Genomic DNA, 27,198 nt, shown 5'->3' with positions numbered 1-27,198 from the left:
ATACTTAACAAACGTTAGTTGATTGCTTTACTCGCTCGAAAATAGACAAAAAATCAAAAAAAAAGATCTGGTGTTTTTTGGAAATTTTAGTGTCGTTCGAATCATGACTAGATTGGTTTAATAAGATATATCGCTCGACCCTGTCCGAGGATTGTTTGTGGTACCTGATTTTGCGCGGAAAACAAAAGGTTTAAAAAAAAGAAAAAAATTACACACACTCAAATACTAAGTTCCTCATTTTCAATGGTCGGAAAAATACTCATATTAATCATACTTATAAAAATAATCATCATATTAAAATCAATAATAATCATAACAAAACTCAAAATAATCATAGTATTATTTATCATAAAAAATAATAACACAAATAATCATAATAATTATAATCATGGCCATAATAAAAATAGATGTGGTTCCTGCGAATCGCAGAAGAGCTCAGTAGGCCTATCGCAGGCCTGTCGTAGGATAATTAATTTTTATATTTCGTATTTCTTACATTCCAAACTGAGTTAATCTGTTGAGCTAAGCTCTTTTTGCATCCTTTCATTTGGTGCAAATAAGGCTATGATTAGGACGACCTATTAGCAATGGCAATGAAAGTTAGAAATTTTTGAAAACAAAGCAGGTGTTCTGCGCTTTATGGAAAACTGCTGTTTATAATAATTTCGTAAAATTTTTGGTTATTTTTTGGAAAAAAAGTTGTGACCTATATCCCCCGCCGAGACGAGCACGGATCATGGTGATCGATCGTGGGTGTGACCTTTTGAATGAGAGGTGGAGACTGTAGCCAATAAATAACTTCTCTACTAATTTTGTTATTTGTTTCAGGTAGATCATCAGTCATCAGTCATCATCTCCTGCATCTTCAGAGACGCTGGCTGTCACTTCCAGGTGAGGAAAAAATTAAATAAAACGAACAAAACCAAACCAATGATTTTCAAGCCCCTTTTGGTAGATATTTTCAGAGAAATTTTGGCAATCTTATCAAAAACAAAATTTTTATGGAAAACAAAACCAGTAATTTTTGTCTTTTAACCAGCCATCTTGAAAATCTTGCCGAGATTTCAAGATCGAACAGATAAGATCGCAAAGTTTGCTGGGCCTGAGTAAAGTATTTGTTTCTCGTCCTGTTTAGGGTTCCCACTATGCACTGTCTCGCCACTTGGAAGAGTCGACTAAACTACACCTGGCCATGACGTACAGTGTGATGCAGCACCAGCAGAAGCAGCTCCTCATGGTCACCTCGGCCCTCGCAGCCGCCATGAACCCCAACACGGACGGAAACATCATTTGGAAGGTATACTTTCCGAGAGGAGGCAATCCCGGGTCAAAACTTTTGCCTATAATTTTCAATGAAGGCCAGCATATAAAAAAATGGGCTCCTTCGTCACTTTCCATGAAAAATCAGGGAACAAAAATTGGGGCCATTTAGTCCTTTTTTTTTAAAAAAAAACAATTATTTCGAGGGTCATGGACCGACTCATTAAGTAGCCATGATCTATGTGCTCTCTCTGTTCTTCCAATCCTCGAAAGTTCTGTGTGTCTATTTAAACCAAATTTAGCAAATTTAATGAGTCGAGTTTGGTAAAAGTTGGGCTTATTCAGCACTTTTAGCTAAAAACTGGGGGCACATTGGGCACTTTTTTGCTACAAAATGGGCTCATTCAGCATTTTTTGCTACAAATTGAACACTATCAGCCAGAGGGGCGGATCTAGGATTTTCTCGAGGGGGGGGGGCGGATTTTCAAAAAATTTTCGAAAATTTTGACGACCTTTTTTTTTTTTTTAGGTCGATCAGATTGACGTTCCGAGCTCTCCCGAAGCAGTAAAAAGACCCTGTTTTGGCCAAACTTTGTGCGCCGCAGGCAATTTTTTGAAAAAACAGGTCAAAAAAGCCGTTTTTGGGCACTTTTTGGAAAATTTTGACAAGAAAAACGCATTTTTTTGGCGCGCGCTCCCCCTCAAAATTAGTATATATTGGTGCCGAAGGCGCCTTTAGAAAAATTTTAGGGTCGGTCGGCCAAAAATGGATTTCTTAAAAAGTACCAAAGGGGGGACCCTTTGGGTTGGCAGGGGTTCGAATCCCTGAGGAGAGGGCGTCCGCCCCCCCCCCCCCTAAATCCGCCCCTGCTATCAGCCCCATTCTGAGAAGTTAGCGACCAAAATTGGGCTCCGTTTGATAAGAATTCGGCTCATTTTGCACTTTGATCTCACCCTAGTGAGATATTGAATGAGCCTAATTTCCCACTTTTGGCTCTACTAGGCTCATCTACAAATTGAATGAGCCTAATTTGTAGCAATTTTGGCCCAATTTTTAGTTTCCAATTTTTCAAATTTTATGATGTCTAATTTCCTACTTTGGGCTCTACTAGGCTGATCTACAATTTATTGAGCAGATAAGATTGCGAAATTTGGTCGGTTCACCTGTTTGGCGGGTGTGCAGAGAAATTGGAAACTAAAAATCGGGACAAAATTGCTACAAATTAGGCTCATTCAGTCAAAATACAAAATGAGCCGAATTCTTATCAAACGGAGCCCAATATACGAAACAGACAAGAACAACCCCTTTGCCAGCAAACAGCTCCCATACAAATAAGGTTAAAAATCTGAACACAAAGGTAAATAATGGTTGCAACATTTTTATCAAGGTTCCCAAAAAACGTCAAATACTTTTTTTTGCAATATTTTTAATACTCCTTTGCTTTGAGTCTATTATTTACTCTCATTTCGTAAAAGTAATTACTGAACAAAGTATTACTCTTTAAGGGGATGCTTGGGACAAAACATTTGACATAAATTGTTTTACATCTGAAACATTGTTTTGCAATGTTTTTTTTTCATAGCTGCAAACCCATTTTTCGTCACAGAGTAATTGCTAGAAAATCAATATATGAATTTTATTTAAAGTTTTTTAAATGTGATTGAGAGGGTGCGGCGAGGTTTAAGAAAACGGAAAAAGAAGCAAATCATTTCCAGAACCAAAACATGGTGAAATTTTTTCTTTTTTCAAATATTTTCAGCTAAGGTACATGCACAAGTAATGATATAATGGAAAATAGAGCAAATTTAGAAAAGTTAATAACTTTTGGTCAATTATAAGACTAAAAAATAGAATAAAACTAGAAAAAAAAAGGAAAATGTTTAGAAATAACCAATTGAAACTGATTATAATCAAGTTTAAAAAATTTTATATTCAGAAGCAGAGGAAATCACAATATTTTATTCGAATATTATCCATGGAACCTCAAAGCGGGTAAATGATTATTTAAAAATGTTATTCAATTGCCCAATTTTCACTTTTTTGTATTTTTTGAACCATAACTTTTTTTACCAATTCTGTTCACCATATTACTTGTGATACCAATAACTGTTACTACCACGTTTGGCTATCCTTCCGAGTTTTCTTATCTTTAAACTCTGTAACTTGATTTTTTCCCTGGTAATTCGGAAAAAATGTATTAGTTTTTAGTTAATGCCAAGTTTTAAGTTGCAGGCAATTTTTTTTGGTAAACACTTACACGTAGTTAAATTATCTGAAACTGCTCTTCCTGATTTAGAAATTACTTACACGATAAGTTAAATTATCTGAAACTGTGAGTTAGTTTCGAGTTGGTTAACTCATAGAGTAATTTCGGATAGGGTACACCGTCTGCTCGTCACGCTATCTTATTTTCGGCCGGATAGATTCGTGCAACTTCTTAGTCTAATACCGATCCTAATCTTACTCTTATACTATCTAGTCTCAGGTTGTTTAACTAGTCTCTGCTAGGCTCAATAGATCTAGGGTATACTGGTTTATTGCGGCTGCTGAAGTGCTCGGGAGAGTCCAACTAATTTCTAAGTTAAATTCAAATCTCTCTGGTGCTGAAATTACAAGTAACTTCAGCACTTACAAATAAGTGGGTTGTTAGTTAGATGGATCATGATTGGTTAATATTAAATACTTTACATTGGTAAAACATTTAATTTATCCAATCATAAAATATAGTTTAGATCAGGTTCCACCCATCCGGGTTTTACAGAGTTTTTTAGAACAGTTCTTCTGTAATTCAAGGATGGATGATGGACGTTGGTATTTGGTGAACATCATAATTTTCTTCCGCTTCTTCTTTGTTAAAGAAGTTTCAGGAAGCTGGAGTTAGGGACATAAGACGTTGTGTCTTCTAGTGACAACGACTAAGTCTTCGCAACAAACTCAAATCTGATTTCAGAATGGTTGGCTATGTCAGGTTTTTCTGTTCTGCGTGGAGAACTTCTTTTGTGTCTGATCTAGTTTGGGAATGGCGTGGAGATTGTGCGTGGAGGGGATGCCTGGTTACTCGGATCTGTACGTATACTTGAACATCGAGGTGGTCATTGGTCTAGTTCAATGAAGTCCTTTTCTGCGAAGTCAAGTCGTACTCTAAATCCTTTGAGTTGTGATTGTGAGTGGCATATCGATTGTGGTTGGTCATTCTCTCTCGAGTGTAGTGGGGTCGTTTTGTCTTTAGATGTTCGTCCTTGGTGTTGTATTCTGATCTATGTATTGCATAATGTAATTTACATTTTATAAAACATTTATTAGTTTAATATTTTTTAATTATGATTTTAGTTAGTTGTTTTCACAAAAGCTTTTTGTTTTAGTTCGGTTATTTTGAAGAGTTACTCACACTTGAGTAGCTCTTATTAAAAATAGAGGTGTGGTCACAAAGCGTGGATGTAGCACGGTGGGTTAGGCCGGCTATAGAGCATGCTCAGGACGTCCTTCCTGGTGGGTTAGGCCAGGAGTGGGAGTATGATTTCATGCGGTTTTTGTGAGGGGTCCTGTTATGTGACAACGTTTTATGTTGGGTTTGTTGTGGTTTTTCTTATGTCTTGTTGGTTATGTCCTTTTTCCAAAAAGCAAATTGTTCGTGGTATGGGTTTGTCTTTCGACTTTTTTGTGTTTTATTATTTCTTTCTTAGACTTTATAATAGTCTTCAAAAGAATAAATTATCCAGTTTTAAACTGGGTTAATCCGGTTTGGGTACCGTTGGTTTCCTTTTCTTAGTCATGCTGTTATTCTATGATTTGTGGTATTTAGTAAGCTGCGTTGGTTAGTTTTGTTTAGTATATGATTCCTTTCCAACCGGGTTAAAGGAAGGTTTGAAACATGTTATTATATGTTAGAGTTGTTGAGTGTGAAAACTTGAAACTGAAATTCATTATTTTAAACAATTCGTCGTTGGCGAGCTGTGCGAGTGTGGATAGAATTTCTGTGCGAATGAATGAAAATATCAAAAGGTTAGTACTGCATTTGCATTTTATTAATTTACTGCATAGAATTTGGAAATTCACTGCTAGTTATGGGGGAATTTTAAGTTACAAATTTTCATCATAATTAGATTTACTGCTTGTGGGGAAAATTTTAGAAATCAATTTACTGCATTGGTATTAAATTTATTAATTTATAAGTGTAAGAGATTAATAGAATTTTTGAAATCTGTTTGATGAAATTTGCGATTTTTATTTGTCTTTTGTGGTTTTTGTAGGTGATTGTCGGATGAAGGCTAAAAATCTAAAGAAAACATGGATAAAGTATGGTGAATTTTTTAATATTTTAATTAGTTAGTAATATTCATTTAATTCATACTTACCTGTTAGTCGTCGGGGAAAAAACCGTGGGGGAAGATGTCGTGAATTAGTTCTGAAGTTGTTAGTAGTTTAGCTAAGATGCGGATGATATTTTTAGTCTGAAGCAGTGGCCAAAGCAATTGGAGTGCCTTGATAGTGGTTAGTTCTTCAGTGCCAACTGCAAACTCATAAGGTGTGTTTTGGATTAGATTATATAATTTGTGATTGAATTTAGTGTTGTGGATGAATTCTAAAATTGGGATTTCTATAGGTTGTACAAACTCGTGCGGGATAAGGAAGGGTCGGGATTCTTCGGCGTTGAAGGTCTTGGTGATGGGACAGAAGATGTACATTTGGGTTATGGGATCATAATTACGAAGAATACCATGGAGGTTAGTGTCTTTAATACAATATGTGAAATTTAGGAAAAATGGTGAAGTATATTTGGAATTAATGAATTGAAAACGATGGTGTGGTTGTCTAGAGGGTGTGTGTAGGTCAAAGTGATTTTGGATGAAGCGATAATAACTATATGTGTGGGTTTGTTTAGTGCGCAACATAATATCGTGTGAGCAGTGTAAATCTCTTTCGTGTGGTGCAAGGAAATGAAAGGTTAGTGAAAATATTTGGAAGCGTTCTTTAAAACTTTCGTATGCTTGTGTGTCTATTAGTGCTTCTGAAATAATGTGATCAAACTTTCGGTCGAAGATGTTTAGTGTAAATATATATGGTGTCTTGATGAAAAATTTCTCAGTAATTTGTGGATTAGCGAAGCGATCGTCGTCTAAGAATTGATCTTGGTTAGCTCTGATGATGTTGTGATCATAGTATTCGAGTGTATATTCGTTAGCTCTAGGTGCAGTGTGTGTTTTTAGTGATTTTTTCTATCCAACGTAAGTAAATTGTCTAGCGGTTAGTGGTGTAGTGAGTCGATATAGCATGTCCGTATTTCGCTCTATATCGATGTGAGTGTTAGCTAAAGGTAAGCAAAGAGGGTTAGTAAAATGATAATATGAGGTCCAAGAGAGAGTGGGCATTAAAACGTATTCATCTACAAAGTTGCGTGTTTCGTTAGTGTCGTGGGGGGTGTTTAAGGTGTATTGTGGGAATGAGGGTAAGGTGATGGCTAAAAATTCTTTTGTGTTAGTATGCTTGGGATGGTTGATGTATTCACGGGCTGTTCCTGGTTTTGCTGGGAAAGGATGGTTGGGGAACTTTCTTTTAAAAGTGCGGTAAGCTCTATTAGTGTTGAGTGAAGATTCAGTTGATGTGGATGATGGTGCTAATGATTCAGTATAATTTGAAGAGGGTGTAGGGGTAGGGGGGTTGGATGAATTTATTGTGGAGGAGATTTGGTTTATGGTTGGGGTATTAAGGTGGTAGGGTTGTTGTTGAAGGGTAATAAAATTATCTAGCTCTGGGGAGGTTCGGGGGTGTCTGGAGAATGAGATGATTGGTCAGAATGGTATGAGGAGTAGGTTGGGGTAACTTGGGAAGCATAAGAGGGTGTGGGAGTGATGGGGTCAGGGTTATTGGATAATATGGGTTGAAAAGGGGGTTGAGAAAAATTAGAAGAGTTATGAAAATTATTGGATGGGGATGGTTCTGAGTCGGCAAATTCATCGGGGGTTTCAATATTCGGGTTATTGAGTTGTGAGATGGAATATAAAACTGAGATGTGTGAATTAGTGTCGGAATTCATGCCTGATGTTACATTACTAGATGGAAAATCGGGTGGCGGAAAAGCAAAAAGTGGTATTATTGGGATTGGAGAGGTAAGATTGGTTGGGTGGGAATTTGATCGGTGTAGTGATCCAAGTTGGCGGCTCATCGTGGGCTAAAAAAATGATTATTTTGAGACTGAAAAGCGGTGGTATGGGGTTGTTCAATAATTTGTTCATAAGTATTATCATCTTGTGACTGGTGTGTCATTATATGTTGGATGGGACTTTGTGATGTGGTGAGTCGAAAATTTGGATTATGTGTGATGGCTAAATTTCGAAAATTTCGTGGGACTAGGGATAGTGGATGGTTATTTGGTAGGGGTGGTAATTGTGGTGCCGTTGGCGTTATGTCTACATTGTTATGTTCTTCGTCGTATGTATTTTGTCGTGTTGCTATTTTTGTGTTATATTCTTTTATTTGTGCGTCTAAAAGAATTTTGTTTATAGATGTAGAAAAGATTCCAAAAAATCCTGCAAAGAGTATGCGTGCTACGCTTGCTTGTCTGTTTACTTGTGTGTGTATAGCACATGTGTTGTAGATTCCTTTTAAAGAAAAGAAATCCAATAAAGTTAAACATTGCGTATAAAATAGTCAATTTTTCTAAGATGTAGTAGGGCCATCCTAGAAAATCGAGGATCTCATTTTTGAGTGTAACAAAGCTAAAAATGTTAATTGGTGATATATCTTGGGGACGGTATTTTTCACCGTTTAGATATATATAATCTTTAATGTCTTTAAAATATCCGCTATAGTCTTGCGTGTAGATATCGGCAAATCCTGCGGTTTCTGCAAGTTTGCGTAAATTTTGGTCTATTGATTGTCTTTGTATAGTGTCCATTTGTGTTAATAATTCTTGGAATTGTTGTGTTCTAATGTGATGTTGAATATCTGATTTTGAATAGATTCTTATTGATTGTAAGTCTATATTTGGGTTTCGAGCAATAGCGCGAATGCTTTCTGGTGAAAATTTTTTGAGTGATTGCATTAATGTGGGATATGGGGTGAGAAGATAATATTTATTTTCATCAGGGTTTAGTTGTACTACATTGTGGCTGTTTTCTGATCCACATGGGACTGCGGTATCCCAGAAATAGGTTCTTCGTGAAAGTGTATCCACGAAATGTACTTTATTCTTATAAAAGATAGGGATTCTTTTATAACATCGTTTATCTTCAAAAACGTGTAGTGGTGATACTTTTTTAGTACAAGTATAAAACCATAAGATGTTTCCTTCATAGTCTAAAAAATTTGATCTATTTCCAGATAATAAGTATCCTGCATAGGGTATTTTTAATACTGCTAGTGCAAGTGATTGTAATATTTGTGTTCGTTCTAATTCGCATAGGTGGTGTAGTGTTTCTAATTCGGAGAGTGACATTTCTTGAAAAATTCGGCTAATTGTATAATCTAGTTTCATATCTAAATGAATATCATAGTGGATATTACCGAAATATGTAGTATTCATTAGTGATAATTCTTGTAAGCGTGTGCTTCTGGTGTCATGGGGTTTTAGATGTCCACCAGGTTGTCCGTTGCTTTTTTCAAAATTAACTGGTATATAGGATGTTCCTTCGTTTAGAGGATGACCTGTGGCATATGGGTCGATTTTTACTTTTCCAGTGGTCATGTCGAATCCTTTTTCGTATTCAACTAATATTTCAGAATATTGTGTTCTGTGAAGTGGATTCCTGTATTTACATGCAAGTTCTGTTTCTTGATATATTTGGAAACGTGTCAATTTATTTTCTATATTGTCTATGTTTCTAAAATTAGAACTTAGTTTTCGTGATGGATGGACTTGTTCATATGGAATTGATTGTATAAAATATTTTTCGTGAAATTTTATCATACGAGCGTGTATTTTTGCTACTTGAAATGTTGTACATGTATCTTCGGGGAACCAAACAATTGTTGCTTGTGTTCTCGTTGTAGGGTCGCAATAACCTTGATCATTTTTACAAGGTAATCGGATTCCTTGATAGATCATTGTATTATCTGATAAATCTCGTGTTAGTTGTATTTTTTCGAGTTGTATTTTCCAATCGAAAAACATTATTTCTTGGTATCCTTTATTTTTTGTGTCTGCTTTGCAGTTTGATGGGTCATTTATACCAATGTGTGGTATCCAATGTTTATCGTGTAGGTCATAGGTTAATCGTCCGTGTGCGCCGTTATACGGGTATTTTTCGTCTAGTTTTATATGTCCTTGGTGTCTTTCAAGTTGTGATTGATGTACAGAGTCTGGAAAAACTTGAAAATTAACTAACTTTCTTTGGGAGTTTTTATTTTGTGTGATGTTTAGTCTAAGTAATTCATTTTTACAATCGTCGGGATTGAGATGTAAAAGACGTTCTATATTACTTTGATAGAATGATTCATGGTCAAGTCGGTTTTTGTTTCCATTCGAGACTTGTGAACAATGTACTTTCTTTTCGGAAAATGTTGCTGTGAATTTATAACCTGTAACTGTTGTTGCTCGGGCTTTTGAATAGAGTGTTGCTATTACATCTGTGGTTTCTATAGCTTGTGGTTCTGTTTCACATTGTGATACTTGATTTATTGCATATTTATGTAGTGTTTTTTGTTCATTTTCTTCACAATCGTAATGTGTTACTAATAAATCTTGTGGTCCTGTACGAGGAGAAGGGTTTATGTTTTGATTTGAGATTACTAGAAAAAGGAGTTGGAGAAAAATTAATAATTTTAGAATATACATGTGTATGATAATCCTGAGTATGGATTATAAAATGTAATGTAGCCAATTGTGTTTTTGGTATATCTGTCGTATTTGTATATTACTTCAGTAGTTATAAACGGTGGTGGTAGTGATTGAGCTGTTATGTTAGGTGGATTTAATGGGTAGGGATGTTGGGTAATATTATTTAACTTAACTGTGATTTCAAACTTTAATTGTAAACTGTTTTGTTGGAGTATTTGAATATTGTGATCACGGATATCGTTGTGAATATCTTGGCGATATTGTAATCTATTAAGTGCCCAGTTATGAAGGCGGTTACTTTCTTGATGTTGTCCAAATAATGGTGGAGGTGCTGTAAATGTATTCCAATCTAGTCTTAAAGGAATATTTGTTGTTGATTGTTCTCGATATCTGGCGTCGAGATTATTTGGAAAATTTAAGTTAAAAGGTGGTGGTGAAATCTGGCTTATTGATGGTGTTGATGGTAGTGATAATGTTTCTGGTAGTGATGAGGATGTTGTTGTATCCGTAGAAATATCTATGGGGTCATTGACTAAATTTGGTTCACCTTGTGTAAATGAATGTGTAGTCCAATATGGGAATCGTGATGTTTGGTTTGTGGGGTTGAAAGGATTTTCACGTATTTGCTCAGATGTTGGTGTTGAACCTAAGTAATCTGATGGTAGGCTTGAGGTGCTACGTTGTGAAAGAAGCGTAGGGGTTTCTGGTAATATACCAATGGGGTTTTCTGGAGTGTTTTGTGATGGGGATTGAGGTATATCAAAATGAACTCGGGGAGTTTGAAAATTTCTGTTTCGTCGAGGATGTATAATTTGTCTATTTATTTCGACTGTATTTTGGTTTTGACTAGAATTTCTTATTCTACTTAGATCTTGTGGTAGTGTTGGATATAGGTTATATGTTGGTTCGCTTAAAGGTGCTTGTCGTTGAACTGGTTCTAGTGGTTCTGATAAACGAGCATGTCGTTCTTCAAAGGTGTATGGATTGTCTTGAAAAGAAATTCGTGTAGATGTTTGAGGATTTTGAGTAGTTGAAGGTGGTGTTTGGTTATTTTGGGATGATGTCGGTGAAGACTGATTCTGTGACTGTTGGGTAGCAATTTTTGATGGATTTTTGAATTGTTACTTTAGTGGGAAGGTTTATGTTTATTATAATATTCTTCCAAAAAAAGAATTAGAAGGATTGTTGCTAGGGCAAATGTGAGGATTGCTTTCTTTATACATTTACATATTGTCAAAATGAGGGATGATAAGAATGCTATGAAAATTACAAACAATAAAAAAATATCGGTTCTACTGAAAATTGTTCGTATCATTTAGACAAGTTATATGACTCGTACCTGTGGATGTAATCAAGGGTTTTGGAAAGTTGGAGGAATAGTTCGAGTATAGTGTAGAAAATTAAAAAAATGTTACAAAAAATGATTAGGATTATTAGAAAAGATTCAAGTATATCAAAAAGAAATATTATAAAGGTTTCAAGTATTGTAAAAAAATGTTTAAGATTTATGAGTATTTGAGTAACTGATTGAGAGAAGAGCATTTAAGAAATGATCTCTTGGTCGAATATTTTTTGCTGTTTGAGGCGATTTTCTAGTGTGGTCGGATTATTTATTAGTTTTTTGACAAGTGGGTTGAGTTCTGTAAAAAATTGTTGGGGGCAATTTTCATGGTGACTGGGAGGTCGTCTTTTTCTTTATTTTTGTTTGTCAAATGATCCGGGGTATGGTGAGATTTTTATACTTTAGGCTAATTAAAATGTTCATTTTGTTACTTTAGGCTAAGTTAACAAATTTGCTTTGGGGGTATTCGTGGTCTGAGTTGGGGAAATATTGTTGATCTTTGGGTTATTAGATAAGGGAGGGGTACGGTATTATGGTGATATTTATTTTAGTTGTCAAGTTGGAGTGGTTTGCTTATTTTTGACCTGGAGGTCGTAAAGTTATAGTTATAGATGTGCCTGGAGTTCTATATGATTCGTCTAATTGGTCTTAGTTTGAGTTAGAGAAAGTGACGGATTGGATGAATCCTATTGGTTTATTTTGAACTAGAATTATTACGTACTTGTCAGCATGTTATTTTGAAAAATGTAAATGAAAAATGTTTCGAAGGTTTCAAGATTGTGAAGTATAATGTTAAAATTACTTTTGAAATTCCACTTTCTTTAAAATTTTAGATTGGGGGATGAATATTTTATAGTTTTTACGTGGTTGATTTCGGAGTCTTGTTGTTTTTCGATTTTCTGATTTGTCGATTTGTTCTTGGGGTATTATTTGTTCGGTCATTTTTCTATTTTTTCTTTGTTTTGGGGATTCTTTATGGTTTTGTGTATTGTTTTTGGTGGTGGTTGGTTTTGTGTTTTGATTTTCGGTGGGGTTATCATTTTGTTCTGTGTTTTTCAGATGTGGTTCATTTTGAATGATTTTTAATCCTGTGAAAGAATATAATTGAGTTAATTCGCGGAGTGCGTATTCTTTTGGGTAATAAGGTAATAGGTTGTTTCGATGTTGAACGATTTCTTTTTTGTTTGAGTCGGTAATTTTATATGTGACATCAGTGGGTTTTGCAATTATTTGGTATGGTCCTTTTCGAAGGGGTTGTAATTTTTTAGAAATTCCTTTTTGTGTATTAAAATTAGGTATTAAAACAAATGTTCCAATTTTTAATTCGGAGGCTGGTGTAAAACGTGAATTGATTTGTTCATTAATGTTTTGTCTTTGTAATAACTTTTTTGTTATTTTTTGATAAATTTCATTGTGTTTTTTATCTCTATTTAGAATCCATTCGGTGTGTGTACCGGAGGCTAGTTTAAGAATTTGTGGGTGATGAAAATGATCTTCATCGTGTGTATGTAAAGGTAGGTTATAACAAATTGAGTCTTTATTTGGTTGACAATAACCTTGTGCGTTTTTATGAGAATTTGCTGTAAACATTATTGGTTTGCGTGGCTTTTGGTTAAAAACCATTTCGTATGGTGACATTCCTAAAGTTGTCGTAATTTGTGAATTATATGCTAAGGGAAATAATTTTACATCTGCTGACCATTCGGTATATTTTGTATCATTTCCGTTGATGATACATCTAAGATATTCTTGTAATGAACGGTTCATACCTTCGACTAAGCCGTTTGTCCAAGGTGCATGAGATGTACGTGGTTTGTGTTTAATGTTATATAAATGACATAGTGTGATAATTTCATTATTTATGAATTCTGTACCGTTGTCTGTAACTAAAATTTCTGGTAGTCCGAATTTTGCTATCCAGTGTTCATAGAGTGTTGTGTAAGCGTAATAAGCGTTACAATGTGGTACTGGGTTAAGTGCTACATAATGTGTAAATGCGTCAACAATTACCATAATGTAGGAGTTTCCTTCGGATGAGGGTGAAATTGGTCCTTTAGTATCAAATGAGATACGATGATTAAAGTACAAACTTTGTCCTTTAAAATCTTGTTTTTGTGCTATTTGTTTTTGATTTGGGTAAGGTTTATTTAGTTGACATACTATACAGTCATTGCATAGTACTTTTATCCAAATTGGTGCATTTGGGAAATAAAAATTTTGTATAAAATTTGAATATGTTTTCTCTGATCCAGAGTGTCCTTTAATATTTTGTGTATGTGAAATATTAAAAGCTATAAGAATCATACTTAAAGGGAGACATGGAACTGTAGATTCATTCAGGTTATACTCTAAAAGGTCTGTATTTTCGTTAATGGTTGTGTTGTTAAATTTGCGAAAGTATCGGAGGAGTGTTTTGTTTCCTAGAATGGTTGAATCTGCTTTGATAGGTTTAGTTTTATATTTGTGCCATGATTTCAGTTGTCGAATTACTGGGTCAAGGTTTTGATATTGTTTCAGTGTTGAAATTGTAATTAGTTCTGTTGGGGGGAGAAAAATGTTTTCGATTTCTAATTTAGATAAAGGTATTGTATCAAGTGGGTCATGGAGGTCAAAAACTTGATTTATTGTGTATTTTGAATCATTTGTTTGTGGTCCTGATAAATTTATTTTATCAGTTAAGTCTTCTTTTTCAATTAGTGGAAAATGGTCTTTTTTAGGCGGGTGTTGTTTTGTTCGTTTTTGTTGGGTGTTATTTTTTATCCATTGAGAATATGGGATTGGTTTGAAAGTTGATGTTCCAAGTAAATCAACTTCATAATGATTATTTTGACAATCTAAATAAAGTGGGAAATGTTGTAAACTATTTATTTGTGATTGTTCAATATCAGTTTTTACTGCATATTTGCATTCCAATCGGGGTGATGTTTCGTTTTCTGCAAGGTAGAATTTTGTGTTTTTGGGTATTTCAACTGTTGTTTTTCGTGTAAGTAATTCAGGTGGTGTATTTCGACTTAAGGTGTCTGGTAATGCAAGATTTTTTCCTGCAGTCCAAACTATATGTAAGTTTGGAAATTTCATTAGAATTAGTTGAAATCTGTAAACTCGGTGGTTTGGGTTAGATTTTTGTGTAAAGAGAAAGATGATTGGTTTATGGTCTGTGAATAGAACTGTTGGATGTTTTGATCCAAGTATCAGAAATTCATATTCTGTCAGTGTATATATTATGGCTGTACATTCTCTCATTAGAGTTGAGAGTCGTAGCTCTGCTTGAGTGAATAATCGAGAATTTGCTGATATGAGGTTCATTTTATTTGTACCATTATGTGATTGTAATAGTGCTGCACCGATGCCAAAGTTCGAAGCATCGCACATTGCATAAAATGGTTGATTTGAATCTGGAATTGTGTTTGAAATTTGTTCAGTTAAAAGTTTCTTTACTTCTTCAAATCGTGTTTGATGTTCTGTGTTCCATTCAAAATTATTTTGTTGTCTAAGGATGTCATAAAATGGTCGTAGATATAATTGAATTTTATAAACATATTTACTTAAAAAGTTTAACATTCCAAGAAATTCTTGGATTTTCTTTTTATTTGTTGGTGGTTGAAGTTTTTGAATAGCGTCAATGCGTGATTTCAATGGAGTGATTGTTTTTCTTTCTATATTATGTCCTAAGAATTTAACTCTTGTCAAAAAGAAGTGTGATTTATCGGGGGCGGCCTTCAGATTTTCGTTCTGAAGTATTTGGTGATATTTTTCTAAAACATTGAACATCTCGTCTTTTGTTTGTGATTGCATAAAAACATCGTCTAAATAGGTGATTGCGTTTTTCTTGAGTATCAGTGGTCTAAAAATTTTGCTCATAAAAGCTGAAAATGCTGCTGGTCCTATGGATATTCCATAGAATAAGCGGTTGAATTCATATTGTTGGTTTCCGATAACAAATTGTGTTAAACGTCGTGATTGTTCATCTAGTGGCATTTGATTGTATGCACTATTCATATCGGCGGTTGTAAAGTATTTGCCGTTTATTTTTGTTAAAATAACTTGTATTGGTTCAATGGGCCAATTACATTTTGATTCATCTATAAGTGAATTGAGGTATCTAGCATCGAGAACGATTTTCAATGATTCTCCTTTAGCTAGTATGATAACAGGGTTGATAAATGTGTTGCCTTTTGGTTGTTCTTCTTTATTAACCGGTGATATAATGTTGTATTGTTCTAAAATATCGAGTAATCTGTTCACTTTATCATGTAAGTGAATTGGTACTTTACTTGCTCTCTGTTTTTTGAAAACTGCGTCTGGTTTTAACGGGAGATGTAGTGATGAACTGATTTTTCCAACATCGAATTTTGATGTTGCATAGACTGATGAATATTCAATTAGCTGTTTGGCTAACTTTTCGAATTCGTCTTGTGTTATTTGTGAATGTTGGAAATTAAACATTGTTAAAAATTTCTGTTGGTCCTCTGTGTAGTTACTTATGTTGAATGTAGGTTTGAAATATGGAGTTTTTGTGAAATAATCCGTATTTCTGTTTTCGTTACTTATTATATTATTTATAGATAATTCTTCATTAAGAAATGTAGATTGGCAAATATCTAGTAGTTGGAGTATATTATTTACGCGATAGGCTTTTTCGTGTATTGGTGATATTGTAGCGTTGGTTTCACAATATCCTAAAAGTCCTAAAGGTAATGTTACTTGGTAAGTTGTGTTGTTATAGACATGTAAGGAAATGATATCTGAATTCGAATTTTTCAAATATTTTATGGATGATATTGTGATTTTGAAAAATTTGTGAATAGGTTTGAATTCAAATTCTGACATATAAAATTTTTGTTTGTTTTGTTCTTTATCATATTGGTGAACTTGTTTGATTGAAAAATTATAGATATTTCCTGATAGTGGTTTTAGGTGTTTTCTTTGTTGGTTAAATATCGGGTAGAATTTTGAAAAGAATGGTGGTTGTTTATTTAATCTTTGAAAAAATGTTAAGGATGTTTCTTTTGTTTTTGTATATTTATCTTTGATTAATATTTTACTATTTAGTATGTTAATTGTTGGTATATACTTCGAAATAAATGGTATTCCAATGATATTATATTTAATGTCAGTGATATGGAATATTTGTTTAAATGGCTTATTTAAAATTTTGCTTTGTTCCATTGTTCTGGTGGGGAGGAGAAATAATTGGATTTTTCCGTAGTTTATCAATGTTGATCCTTGTGCTGTTGCTAGTTTGCTGGAGGTTTCAAGAGGTGTTAGCTTTGGGTGTAAGGTTTTTATTTCATTCCATGTGGGGATGTTTATTATGTTTGATTCTGCTCCTGAATCAATTAAAAAATCTATTTCAAGGTCTGGTGGTTGAAATTCTTTATTTCTTGGGCTTTCTAAGAGAAATGGTATTGTCCAAATTTTTTCTTTGGGTTGTTCTTTTTGTACATTTTGATAAATGTGGTTTGTATTCAAGCATTTTGTTTTGGTATTTTTATTGGTTTGATTTGTAGTGTTAATCTCATTTGATTCTTGCGTCGTTGGTGTGGAATTTATGGGTGTAGTGTAATAATTTTGAAGAAATTCTGATTGATTTTCATATATGTGTGATGGAAAGGGTTGTTCATATATGACAGATTCATAGTCATTTTCGACTTTTATCATATTGATAGAAAGAGTGTTTTCAGTGTCGCTTTCTGAATCTGATGATGTACAGTTTATTTGATTGAGTTGTAACGTATCAGTTACTGTGTCATCAATACCTGGAGGGTCTGATGTTGTTTCTGGATTAGATTGTACTTGATTGATTTGTCTTTGATGTTTAGGTGTACTACTTCTGTGGCGATTATTAGAATTATTATAGTTATTATTATTCCGGTGTGGTGATTGGGAATAATTTCTATAACGATTATTATAACTTGGGTGTCGATTTTGTGAATTATTTCGCGATCTGTTTTGGTAATTATTGTTTGGTCTGTTATAGTTCGATCTATTATATGAGTTATTCCTTGATTGATTGTTCGGGTAATTCTGGTTTCGGTTGTTTGAATAACTTCTATTTCGATTATAGGAGTAGTTTCTATTCCTATTGTATGATGAATTTCGTGATTGGTTGTTTGGATAGTAGTTATTTCTTGATTGGGAATTAGATCTAGAAACAAATCGTTGTGTATTTGAATTTGATCTGGAGTAGTTATTTCGACTATTTGGTCTATTGTAGTGATTTTGTGATGAATTATACGTGTTTCTTCGTTCTGGTGATCTTCCTCTATAACTTGAGTTATATGGTGATTGATTTCTTGTATAATTTGTATTGTTCGGGAGTGGTTTTCCTGAACTGTTGTTGCTGTAAACTGTTTTGTTCGGTAGATTTTGATCTTTTTTCATGTATTGATAGAATGATTTATTTGGTTCTTTATATTTTTGAGGTTTATTTTGATTGTCTTGCTGTTTTTGTCTACATTCGGAAATACTATGTCCGTATCGTCGGCAATAATTACACCATTTTTTGAAAGATGGTTTGCCTTTAAAGTTTGGGTTCTTTTCGTAAATATTGAGTATTTCAGTGATTTTTTCAACGAGGTCTGTCTCTGATTCCTGTATATTATTAATATTAGTGGGAGTCGTTTCAATTCTGTTAACGTATTGTAATTTCAGATTTTCCGTTTCTTCTAGTTTCATCGTGATTTCTGCTTGTTCTAATTTGTCTACTAGTTTTCGAAAATCTAAATCGGGTTCTCGAATTGAAGAAGGATGGGATGCTCTCTTTTTTATTGCTATTTTCCTTAATTGTGGTGTTAAGGTCATCATTAAGATTTCTGTCATCTTTGTGTTTTTATAGTCATGTGTATTTAATGAATATGCTTTTCGAACTAGTGTTTCGATTCGTACTGCTATTTGCTTGATGGTTTCGTTTGGTAATCTGCGAATTTCATTACATAAAACTCTTTGTTGTTGTTTGTTTCTTTCGGAGTCAAACATTTTTGAAAATTCCTGTGTAAACCTTTTCCAGTTTGATTTTATTTCTAGAGGTAGTACTGAAAACCATTTTTGGGCTGCGCCATCTAAGGTTGTTGTATTAACGCTGTGCGTCGATGTATCCAATTTTGATGTAGTGGCGTATTTATTGGTTCAGGTCCAATATTTAAAATCAGGTTTGCTGTTACTGCATTTAAATAATCTTCTACAGAGTATTCAGGGTCTGTTCCTGTGAAAACCATTAAAGGTTTGTTTGATGTTATTGATGATCCACCCATAAGGTATGGATTCATTGTCATTTGTAATGATTCTGCTGCATTTGGCATTTGAGAAAAATTTGAAAGTTGGTTTCTTGTTATTTCATGTTGTTGGAGATAATATGGGAGTGGTATTTCATTTTGCATTTGTGATGCTTGATACGAGTGTGCAGTCATTGGATTTTGTTGTTGAATTGGTTGAAAAGATTGTGTATTAATTAGATTTTGTTGTTGAATTGGTTGTTGATGTTGTGCATCTATTGGTTGTGGAGAAAAATTTCTATGATTTGTACGTGTTCTCTGTATTCCTTGTCTACGATATTCTTGAGTATTTGGTGCAAATATATCTGGTTGTAAGAAATCATCATCTGAGGATAAATAATCCATTTGATAAGATGTCTGTTTTTTATTTCTATTTTGTTGAAAAAATGGGTAATTTTCACTGTGATCCTGTGGAGGATTTGTTTGGAAATTTATTGAATTAGGTTGGCTCATTGGGTTATCCCAATTTCGAGATCTTGTATATTGGTTAAAATTTCTTTGTGGTTGATTATATGTTTTTGATGGATGTGTATAATTATAATTATGGTCTGTAAAGTTGTTTCTAGTGAATGTTTTGCGTGTTTTTGATGGTATTGTCATGGGTCTGTATGTTTGGTAATCCATATGTGAATATTTAGGGGCAACCGAAGGTTTAACGGTTGATTGTAAGGTTACCTGTGTTTGTGAAGGATTTGTATTTCTTGGTGTTGTTAAATTTGGGCGTATTGGTGAAATACTTTGTTGTGTAGTTGTTGTGTGTACAATTTCTTCATTTATGAAGTGTGATGGTGTCTGGATATCTTGTTGAGTAAGATTCCTAGTTCCATTGAGGTTTTCATTGTGTATAACTGTAGAGTTTAAACTATTATTTTGTGTATCGGGTAAAAATGTATTATAGTTTAATGGTGTCGCATCAATGGTTAATGGTATTACTTTTACATAATCTCTTATGTAAGATATTGTACTTATTGCTTGACTCGAGATTGTTTGTGGGAAGCTTATAAATGCGGGATGAGACCATTCGGGGTCCCAAACATAATCTGATTGTTCTGTGATAGCGGTATCATCGTTCGAGTTTTGGGGTCTAAAATTTTTTCTTGCTTGTGCAATTAAATCAATATTGTGTGTGAAATAATCTATTATAAACCATGCCAAAATTTTTTGTAGATCGTGTTTTGTATGTTGTGAAACGTCGTCTTTCGTGAAATTTTCTTTAATGATGTTCAAATAACTAGAGAGTAGTGTGATTTCATGTCGTACTCTTAAATGTTTAGATGTTTCTGTCGGTGAGACATTTGTTATAGGGATTTCGTTTTCTAATATCGAAATATAACTATATATTATTGCGAAAACTTCATTGGTGAATATGGAGTTTGCTCTTTGTGAGTTATGATATTGGATGCTTTTTATATATTCTGAAAAAACTTTTGAAAATTCTAAATTAAGATCGTCTGTTTGAATTGTATATTTTCTATTATTATGGTTTGGTGAGGTGAATTCTATGGAGTAGATTCCATACTGTTGTGTTATGTTGCATATATCTTTTAAGTAGTGGTCTATGATTTGTCTTTTGATTTTTACATCTGGGAACTCTGTTTTACATGGACTTATTCCGGGTTCAAATAAATTTACGAGTAAATTTTGACAAAATATGTGTTGTCCTCTATCAGTATCTGCGTCTACTATAAAAGGAAAGATTTCATCATCATCTGGACTTTCTTCACCTGGGGTGTGCGTTGAGCTCATTTTTTCGTTCGATGACTGTTAATATGTAATTATTAATGTGTCGAATTGGTTGATTCCAATTGTATAAATGTACTGGTTTGTGTTTATACTGCTTTTTTATTCTTCTTTTTCCTCTTTTTGATGAATTTGAAGTTGTTTCTGAGTCAGAAAAATATAATTGATCGTGAAGTGGGTAATTTTTATCTATTGATTCTTTTAGTTTGTAAAGTTCGTCTAAACTGTTGGTTTCTGATTCTGAAAATGCGTTTCGATTTTTTGAAAATCTTTTTCGTGTTATTTGTCTTTGTTTCGTTATTATTTTTCTTTTTAGTGTTTGTCGTTTTGTTCGAATGTATCCAACTGTTTGTGTATGAGGTGTGATTACAAGGTCGAATTTTTTGTTATCTATTTCACAATTGTGTAAAACGATTGTTTGTTTATTTCCTAGGTTTTTAAATGACATAAGGTTTAGGATGACGGATGCAAAAGGTTGTTAAATGGTTTCTATTTTCTTAAACTGTTAGTTCTTACGATTTTTTGGTTAGCTTAACCTGGGTCTGTTTGTTCAGGGTTGGAGAGAAAAGTATATCGATTCCGAAGAATGATTTTTTACTTTCTCGTGGCTAGTATAAGTTAAGGTGTTAACTTACTTAATCTTACTTAGGGGTAGTGATTGTGTTCAAGGGTTGGAGAATAGTAAATCGATCCACAAGGTTCAGGTATAATTAGAACGCGAGTAGTTCGTTAGGTACTATTTTAAACTTACTAAGTCTAAGATTTATCCTGGGTCTGGTAAGAGGGGGGGGGGGTCAAGTGAAGGATGAATAACCGAAGTTCTTCACTTTTTATCCTAATTTGAATGATTAGTTTTGTTTAAAAATTTCTATTAGTCTTGGGTCTTTAGAAAGGGTTGGGTAGTGAATCGACGTTTGAGGTCGTTAGACACTAATTAAGTGGGTGGGGGAGAACAAAGTTGTTCTGTTTGATCCAAGGATAAGCCTTGATGATCAAATTTGAAATTTAATTAAGTAGAAAATGATTTAAGATCCAAGGATAAGCCTTGATGATCTGGTTTTAAAATTAAGTGAATTTAAGTTTTAATAAAATTTTAAATGTGTGTAAAGGAAAGATTTAGTGTTTTGATGATATTAGTGAGTTTATGATTGCTGTTATGTTTTAGGTGATGGAGCTGGAACAACAGGATGATTTATGATTATTAACCATTTATTGTCATGCTACTAATTTTTATTTTTTATTTTTCAATAAATATTTTTCAAACATGTTTTGTATATTACTGCAGAATTTTAGGAAAACGATCTTAGATCTTTTTATCAATCGTTATTGTATATTAATAATTTTGTTTAGCGCCTGAAATGATTTTGAAGATTAACTTCAAGGTTTTATGTTTGCAAATGAAAATCTAAATTCATTGCCAGTAGTATTCTAAATATAAAAGTTTGTTCTGGTTTTTGCCTAACTATCATATAGCTATATGGCAAGTTTCTACTTTGTCGTATGTCGTCTCTGGTTCGAGGTCTTCTTCCAATTCCGGGTAGTTCTGTTATGGTTCGGAATATTGGCTCTGATCTATTGAGTCGTAGAGACATTTCGATTAAATTATTGTCGTATAACATTTTGTAAATGTTTTTGTCTAATTTCTAATCTATTTTGGTTAATTCTAAGCTATTAAGGTCTTGTTCGAGACTTATGGTCGCACCAGATGAGTTAGGACCGAGGTGGTTAACTCATAGAGTAATTTCGGATAGGGTACACCGTCTGCTCGTCACGCTATCTTATTTTCGGCCGGATAGATTCGTGCAACTTCTTAGTCTAATACCGATCCTAATCTTACTCTTATACTATCTAGTCTCAGGTTGTTTAACTAGTCTCTGCTAGGCTCAATAGATCTAGGGTATACTGGTTTATTGCGGCTGCTGAAGTGCTCGGGAGAGTCCAACTAATTTCTAAGTTAAATTCAAATCTCTCTGGTGCTGAAATTACAAGTAACTTCAGCACTTACAAATAAGTGGGTTGTTAGTTAGATGGATCATGATTGGTTAATATTAAATACTTTACATTGGTAAAACATTTAATTTATCCAATCATAAAATATAGTTTAGATCAGGTTCCAACTGCTTTTCCTGATTTAGAAATTCTGCTACAATTTGTTAAGAAGTACAGTGCTAATTTAAATTATTCGGACACATCGGATTAAAATTGAAACTTAAAACGTGTTTTTCTTAACTTGAGTTGACGTTGAATTTATGTTCAAAAAGATGGCAACATATCTTGCAAATATCAGCAGAATTAATATGATGAAATTTGTTTTGCGAAATTTGTGCACTTCATTTTATCTTAAAGCTGAATCAATTTAGGAGTTTTAGTCAATCCAAAAATACTTAAAAACTCCCTATTCAATTGTTAACATAATTAGAATAAAATGAGCCTCTTATGTAGCCCAAGAAGGGTATTATCTCAAGAAGGGTATAATCTCGAGAGCCTTGCGGAAAACGTTTGGAAATTGCTTTTAAATAAATAGATGGTGTTTTCTATGCAAAAGAAGATCTTTTTGTCTCTCTATCATAAAAAAGTTAATTTATACACTGTTCTGGAGATTAAACCCTTCTTGAAGTTTGTTAGACATTTAAAAGGCTCACTTTATTATGATTGTTAATGATCGATTTGGTAGTTTTGACATCCCTTTTGAATGACTAAAAAGCCAAAATGATTCATTTTTGGGAAAAATGTGGGGCCCGAGTTTTGAAAACACTGCGCTCTATATTAATTCTGCTGATATTTAAAGCAAGATTTATCTTCATCATTTTCTACCTACAGTCAAACTAAAATGAGAAAAAACGTTATACATATCAAGTTGAATCCGTTATGTCCGGATAACTCAAACCACCATTGTTAGTCAAAAATATTTCACTGAAATTGTATTGTTCGGACCAACATTACGAAGCCAAACTGCACAATGGCTAGGAGCACTTTCTGGTTAGTGTAGGTCTCTGGACAGGTCTTTAAACATTTTAAAATTGCGTCGGAACGATCAGAAAAAAGAAAGATCAAAGAGAGCAGAATCCGCTCAAAATTCACAAAATACACAGTTTTTTTTTATTGAGTCTGGATTATCTCAGTGTCTTAACACTTACCAAAAAATCGACAGCTTTTTGTTACTGTCAGGGTGAAAAAGACCACGTAAAATTTATGAACAGTTGCTTGTGTTTTTTCTAAGGATTCGACCCATTCGCCAACCAAAGGGTCCCCACTTTGTTATTATTTCATATTATTTCACCTTAGGCCGACCAACCCTGAAATTTTTCTAAAAGCACCTTTGGCGCCATTATATTCTAAGTTTGATGGGAACTGCGCGCCCAGAAAAAACGCTTCATTTGGTCAAAATTTTCTAAAAAGTGCCCAAAGAGTTTTTTACTGTTTTTTTTTTCAAAAATTTATCTGTGGGGCAATTTTTTTTGGTTAAAATAGGGTTTTTATAGTGTTGCGAGAAAGCTCGGATAATCAGTTTGGTCGACTTAAAAAAACGTCAACGTTTTTTTTTTTTTTTTGAAAATCCAAACCCCCTCTCCCTCGAGAAAACCCCTACATCCGCCCCTGACTGAAAAGGTCACCCATTGGTTACTATTTTACGGCATCCATTTTTCATCAAACAGCCCTTAAAACATTATCTGCCAATATGCAATAAACTGAGGGGGTAAGCGAGCCGACATTTTTGTAATTCAAAACGTTTTTTTTTTTTAATTATAGTCATTACAAAAAAAAACGTTATAGACGTCATTTTGGCCTGCTTTTCGAAATTTGGGCCGCGCTGAAGGTTTTGTCAAACTAACATCTCTATCATGTTTTGGGATAGCTCGAAAAATACGTTGTGAAGTTCCCCCGCCTAACCTTGAGAGAATGCCATGTCTGCCTGTGGATGTATTCATACAAAGGCACAAAAGGTTTCCACGTGAGGTTGGAATTGTGTTGTTCGGCAGGTGCGCAACTTCGGAGAGCGTCTGATGGATGCGAAGTCGGGTGGGAAGAGGGGGGTGGAGTTGCAGAGTGCAGTGTTCTACTCCTCCCGGTTTGGATACAAGCTGTGCCTCCTCCTCTACCCGGACGGACTGCAGTCTGCCAAGGGATCCCACCTGTCCATATTCATCAAAGTACTCCGAGGTGCTTTTGTGATTTTTTCCTTTTGATGCTATCAGAAATGCCTTTTCAGTGTTCTTTTGAGTGATTTGAAAGACATGAGGATTGCCTGTTTCTGTGCAATTGGCAGAGAATGTTCCGACCATAGATAGTCTTCAGAAAACTACGGTTTATATAGTTTTGTTTTCCAAATTAGTGTAGTTTTTTCTGCTTGGTATGATAGAAGGATCTGCGTAAAAATATAATTAGGGCATATTTGACAGTCATAGTAAAATAGGCAAATTGGACAAAAATTTTGTAGATAAATGACAAAAAAATGTTTGCCAAAATGAAACTAAAAAACTCCAAAACTAGCTTTACATGCTTTAAAAATAAAGATGCTTTAAACAAGACTGCTCGCATATCAGGGCAAAGCGCCCTGAATGTTCCGACTGTCTCTTAATTTATATCGAATATTTTTTGGGAAAAGAAACTATTGAAAACCTGTACACTTTGGACAAAATCAAAGTGTCAAATTTTGAGTCGTACGAAATTACTACGACCAATTAGCTAGCCTCAATTCACTTTGGAACGATTTTGTTATGCGGGATTATTCGCCACGCATAATTAATTTGCGTTACGCTTTCAGCGTTATGGATAAACTCTTCAAATCACACATAATTTAGTCCAGAGCATCTCGACACTGGGAAAATTTTTATGGATTTTTTTTAAATGTCATTTGAATCACGACTGAAAGGGCTTCAATATGATATATCACTCAAACCAGTCCGACTTTGTGGTACTTGATTTTATGGTACTTGATTTTGTGGTTCTGAAAACAAAAAAAAACTAAAACAGACCCGAATACAAAGTTCCTCTCCATTTTCAATAGTCGGAACAAAAATGTGTATTCAAATTTTAGATCCCCTCCCGTGACCTACGCGATTGAAGTCGAGAACGAATACGCTCGCGCAAGATAGATGGCGATCGAAATTTCGCATTCCAGCCGAAAATTTTGAGTCTCGCTACATCGCGAATTGATTTAAGATCAGTCCAATTTAAGCGCCCCCCATATATTGGAAGACACGCACCCCTACTGCTCTCCTTTTGCCATTAATTTTGGCTTTATGGTCTTAAATTGACGTGGAACATGCTTTTGACACTAAAACTACTAGTTTCCCATTTTGTTATAAAAAACCCTATTTGTTGATTATTTTCCGACATAAAAACCCTTCCCCTTAATAACTCTCAACGTCAAACTAGATTTCTAATTCCAATTGCAGGAACAGGTTGGGGGGGGGGGGTAGTATGCTGAAAAAGAAGTAGGTGGTTAGTAGTCTAGTTTAAATTTCAGGTGATTTCGACAACTATTTGCAGTGGCCTTTCCCCCACACTGTCAAAATAGCAATTCTGTCTCAAGATCAGTCGCGACAACACATCGTGCAGCGGGTCAACCACAAGTTCAATGCATTGGCAAACGAGTCAAACAGCGCAGCCTCTTCAGTGTCGTCGTCACAGCGAAACGGTAGCAATCGAATTTTGAATTCCTCCAACTTTGGAATTTTGAATTTAATTTTCAGTCCAATTTTGTGAATAAGTTAGAACTGGTATTTTTTGAGAATTTATATGAAGTCATGTAGAAATTTGGTTTCTGGCTAATTCAAGTTCAATATCATGTAAGTTTTTTTAAAATTTTGATTCCCCTAGCATGCAAATTTTACAAGTTTTGTGAATCGTCGAGAAAAAAAGAGTTTGCATGATTGGTTATTGAATGGTTATTGAAATAACCTGTATGTATGAGTTAAGCCTAAAAGCTACCCCTGTATTTACTTTCTCAGGTTTTCAACATCATTCGAAATGAACGAAACAAAATTTCCATTTTTTGCCGTACCTTAAGTCTTTCATTGATTTAATTTTTGATACAAAATATGGACGGAAATTTCTATTTTAACAATTATACCTAATTTTTTTCTGGTAGGGTCTTCGTCTACCGCGTCGTCCACAGCCACGAACGGACATGCGTCCCGGCAGCACTCGGCGTCGCCGATTGTCGGAAACTCCTCGGGTCTCATTGGACTCTCTCGATTTGTATCCCAAGAACTCATTTTGTCCAGTCAGCAATACTTGATGGATGAAACTCTCACCATTTGCGCATCTGTTATGGGCAGTGACAACAATAATAATTTCAAGCAGCCGGAAGTGTTCCCGCGAACCAGTGAAATTTGAAACAAAAAAATCAACGCAGCCAAAAATTCAACAATTGATTTTATAGCGTTACTATAACATTGATTTTTTCCAAATGATGACTATTTTAGATGATTGTAATGTTTTGATATCAATTCGAATTAAATTTGAATATTTGAAATAAAACTAAAGCTGTATGAACTTTAATGAAAAAAAAATTGAGGTTTCGCAGAGGATTTATGAAAGGCTATCATCATGCCGGTGCAAGCATAATTAATTTGTATTGTTTCCAAGTAGTAAAGTATTCTCTTAAAATATCCTTGCAAAACGAATGAAGTTGGAAATTTAAAACGCGATTTCTAAGCAAATTTTGTTTTATTATCATTATTTTTTTTCACCTAAGGTTATTCCAGTTTGAGAAAAATGCGTTTTATACTTCAAATTTTATGCCTTTCATCCTGATAATTTAAATCGAAATAACTTAGATGAATGTTGGTTTTCCGCT

General features: G+C 34.2%; 1 protein-coding gene across 3 annotated transcripts in view; it reads left to right on the top strand.

Moving 5' to 3' along the window:
* LOC134854209 (uncharacterized) overlaps positions 1–26,825 on the top strand; it is a 66,014-nt gene extending 39,189 nt beyond the window's left edge. For all 3 annotated transcript variants that reach the window (XM_063870372.1, XM_063870371.1, XM_063870370.1), the window contains 5 exons: positions 829–891; positions 1,136–1,297; positions 24,374–24,554; positions 25,864–26,034; positions 26,488–26,825. In XM_063870372.1, the coding sequence (XP_063726442.1) occupies positions 829–891; positions 1,136–1,297; positions 24,374–24,554; positions 25,864–26,034; positions 26,488–26,735 (825 nt within the window). In that variant the 3' untranslated portion in view covers positions 26,736–26,825. The remainder of the gene's footprint in view (positions 1–828; positions 892–1,135; positions 1,298–24,373; positions 24,555–25,863; positions 26,035–26,487) is intronic.
* Positions 26,826–27,198: the final 373 nt, after the last annotated feature.

This window comes from Symsagittifera roscoffensis, chromosome 9 (assembly GCF_963678635.1).
Source record: "Symsagittifera roscoffensis chromosome 9, txSymRosc1.1, whole genome shotgun sequence".
Lineage (NCBI taxonomy): Eukaryota > Metazoa > Xenacoelomorpha > Acoela > Convolutidae > Symsagittifera > Symsagittifera roscoffensis.
This window is presented reverse-complemented; position numbering and strand designations above follow the sequence as displayed.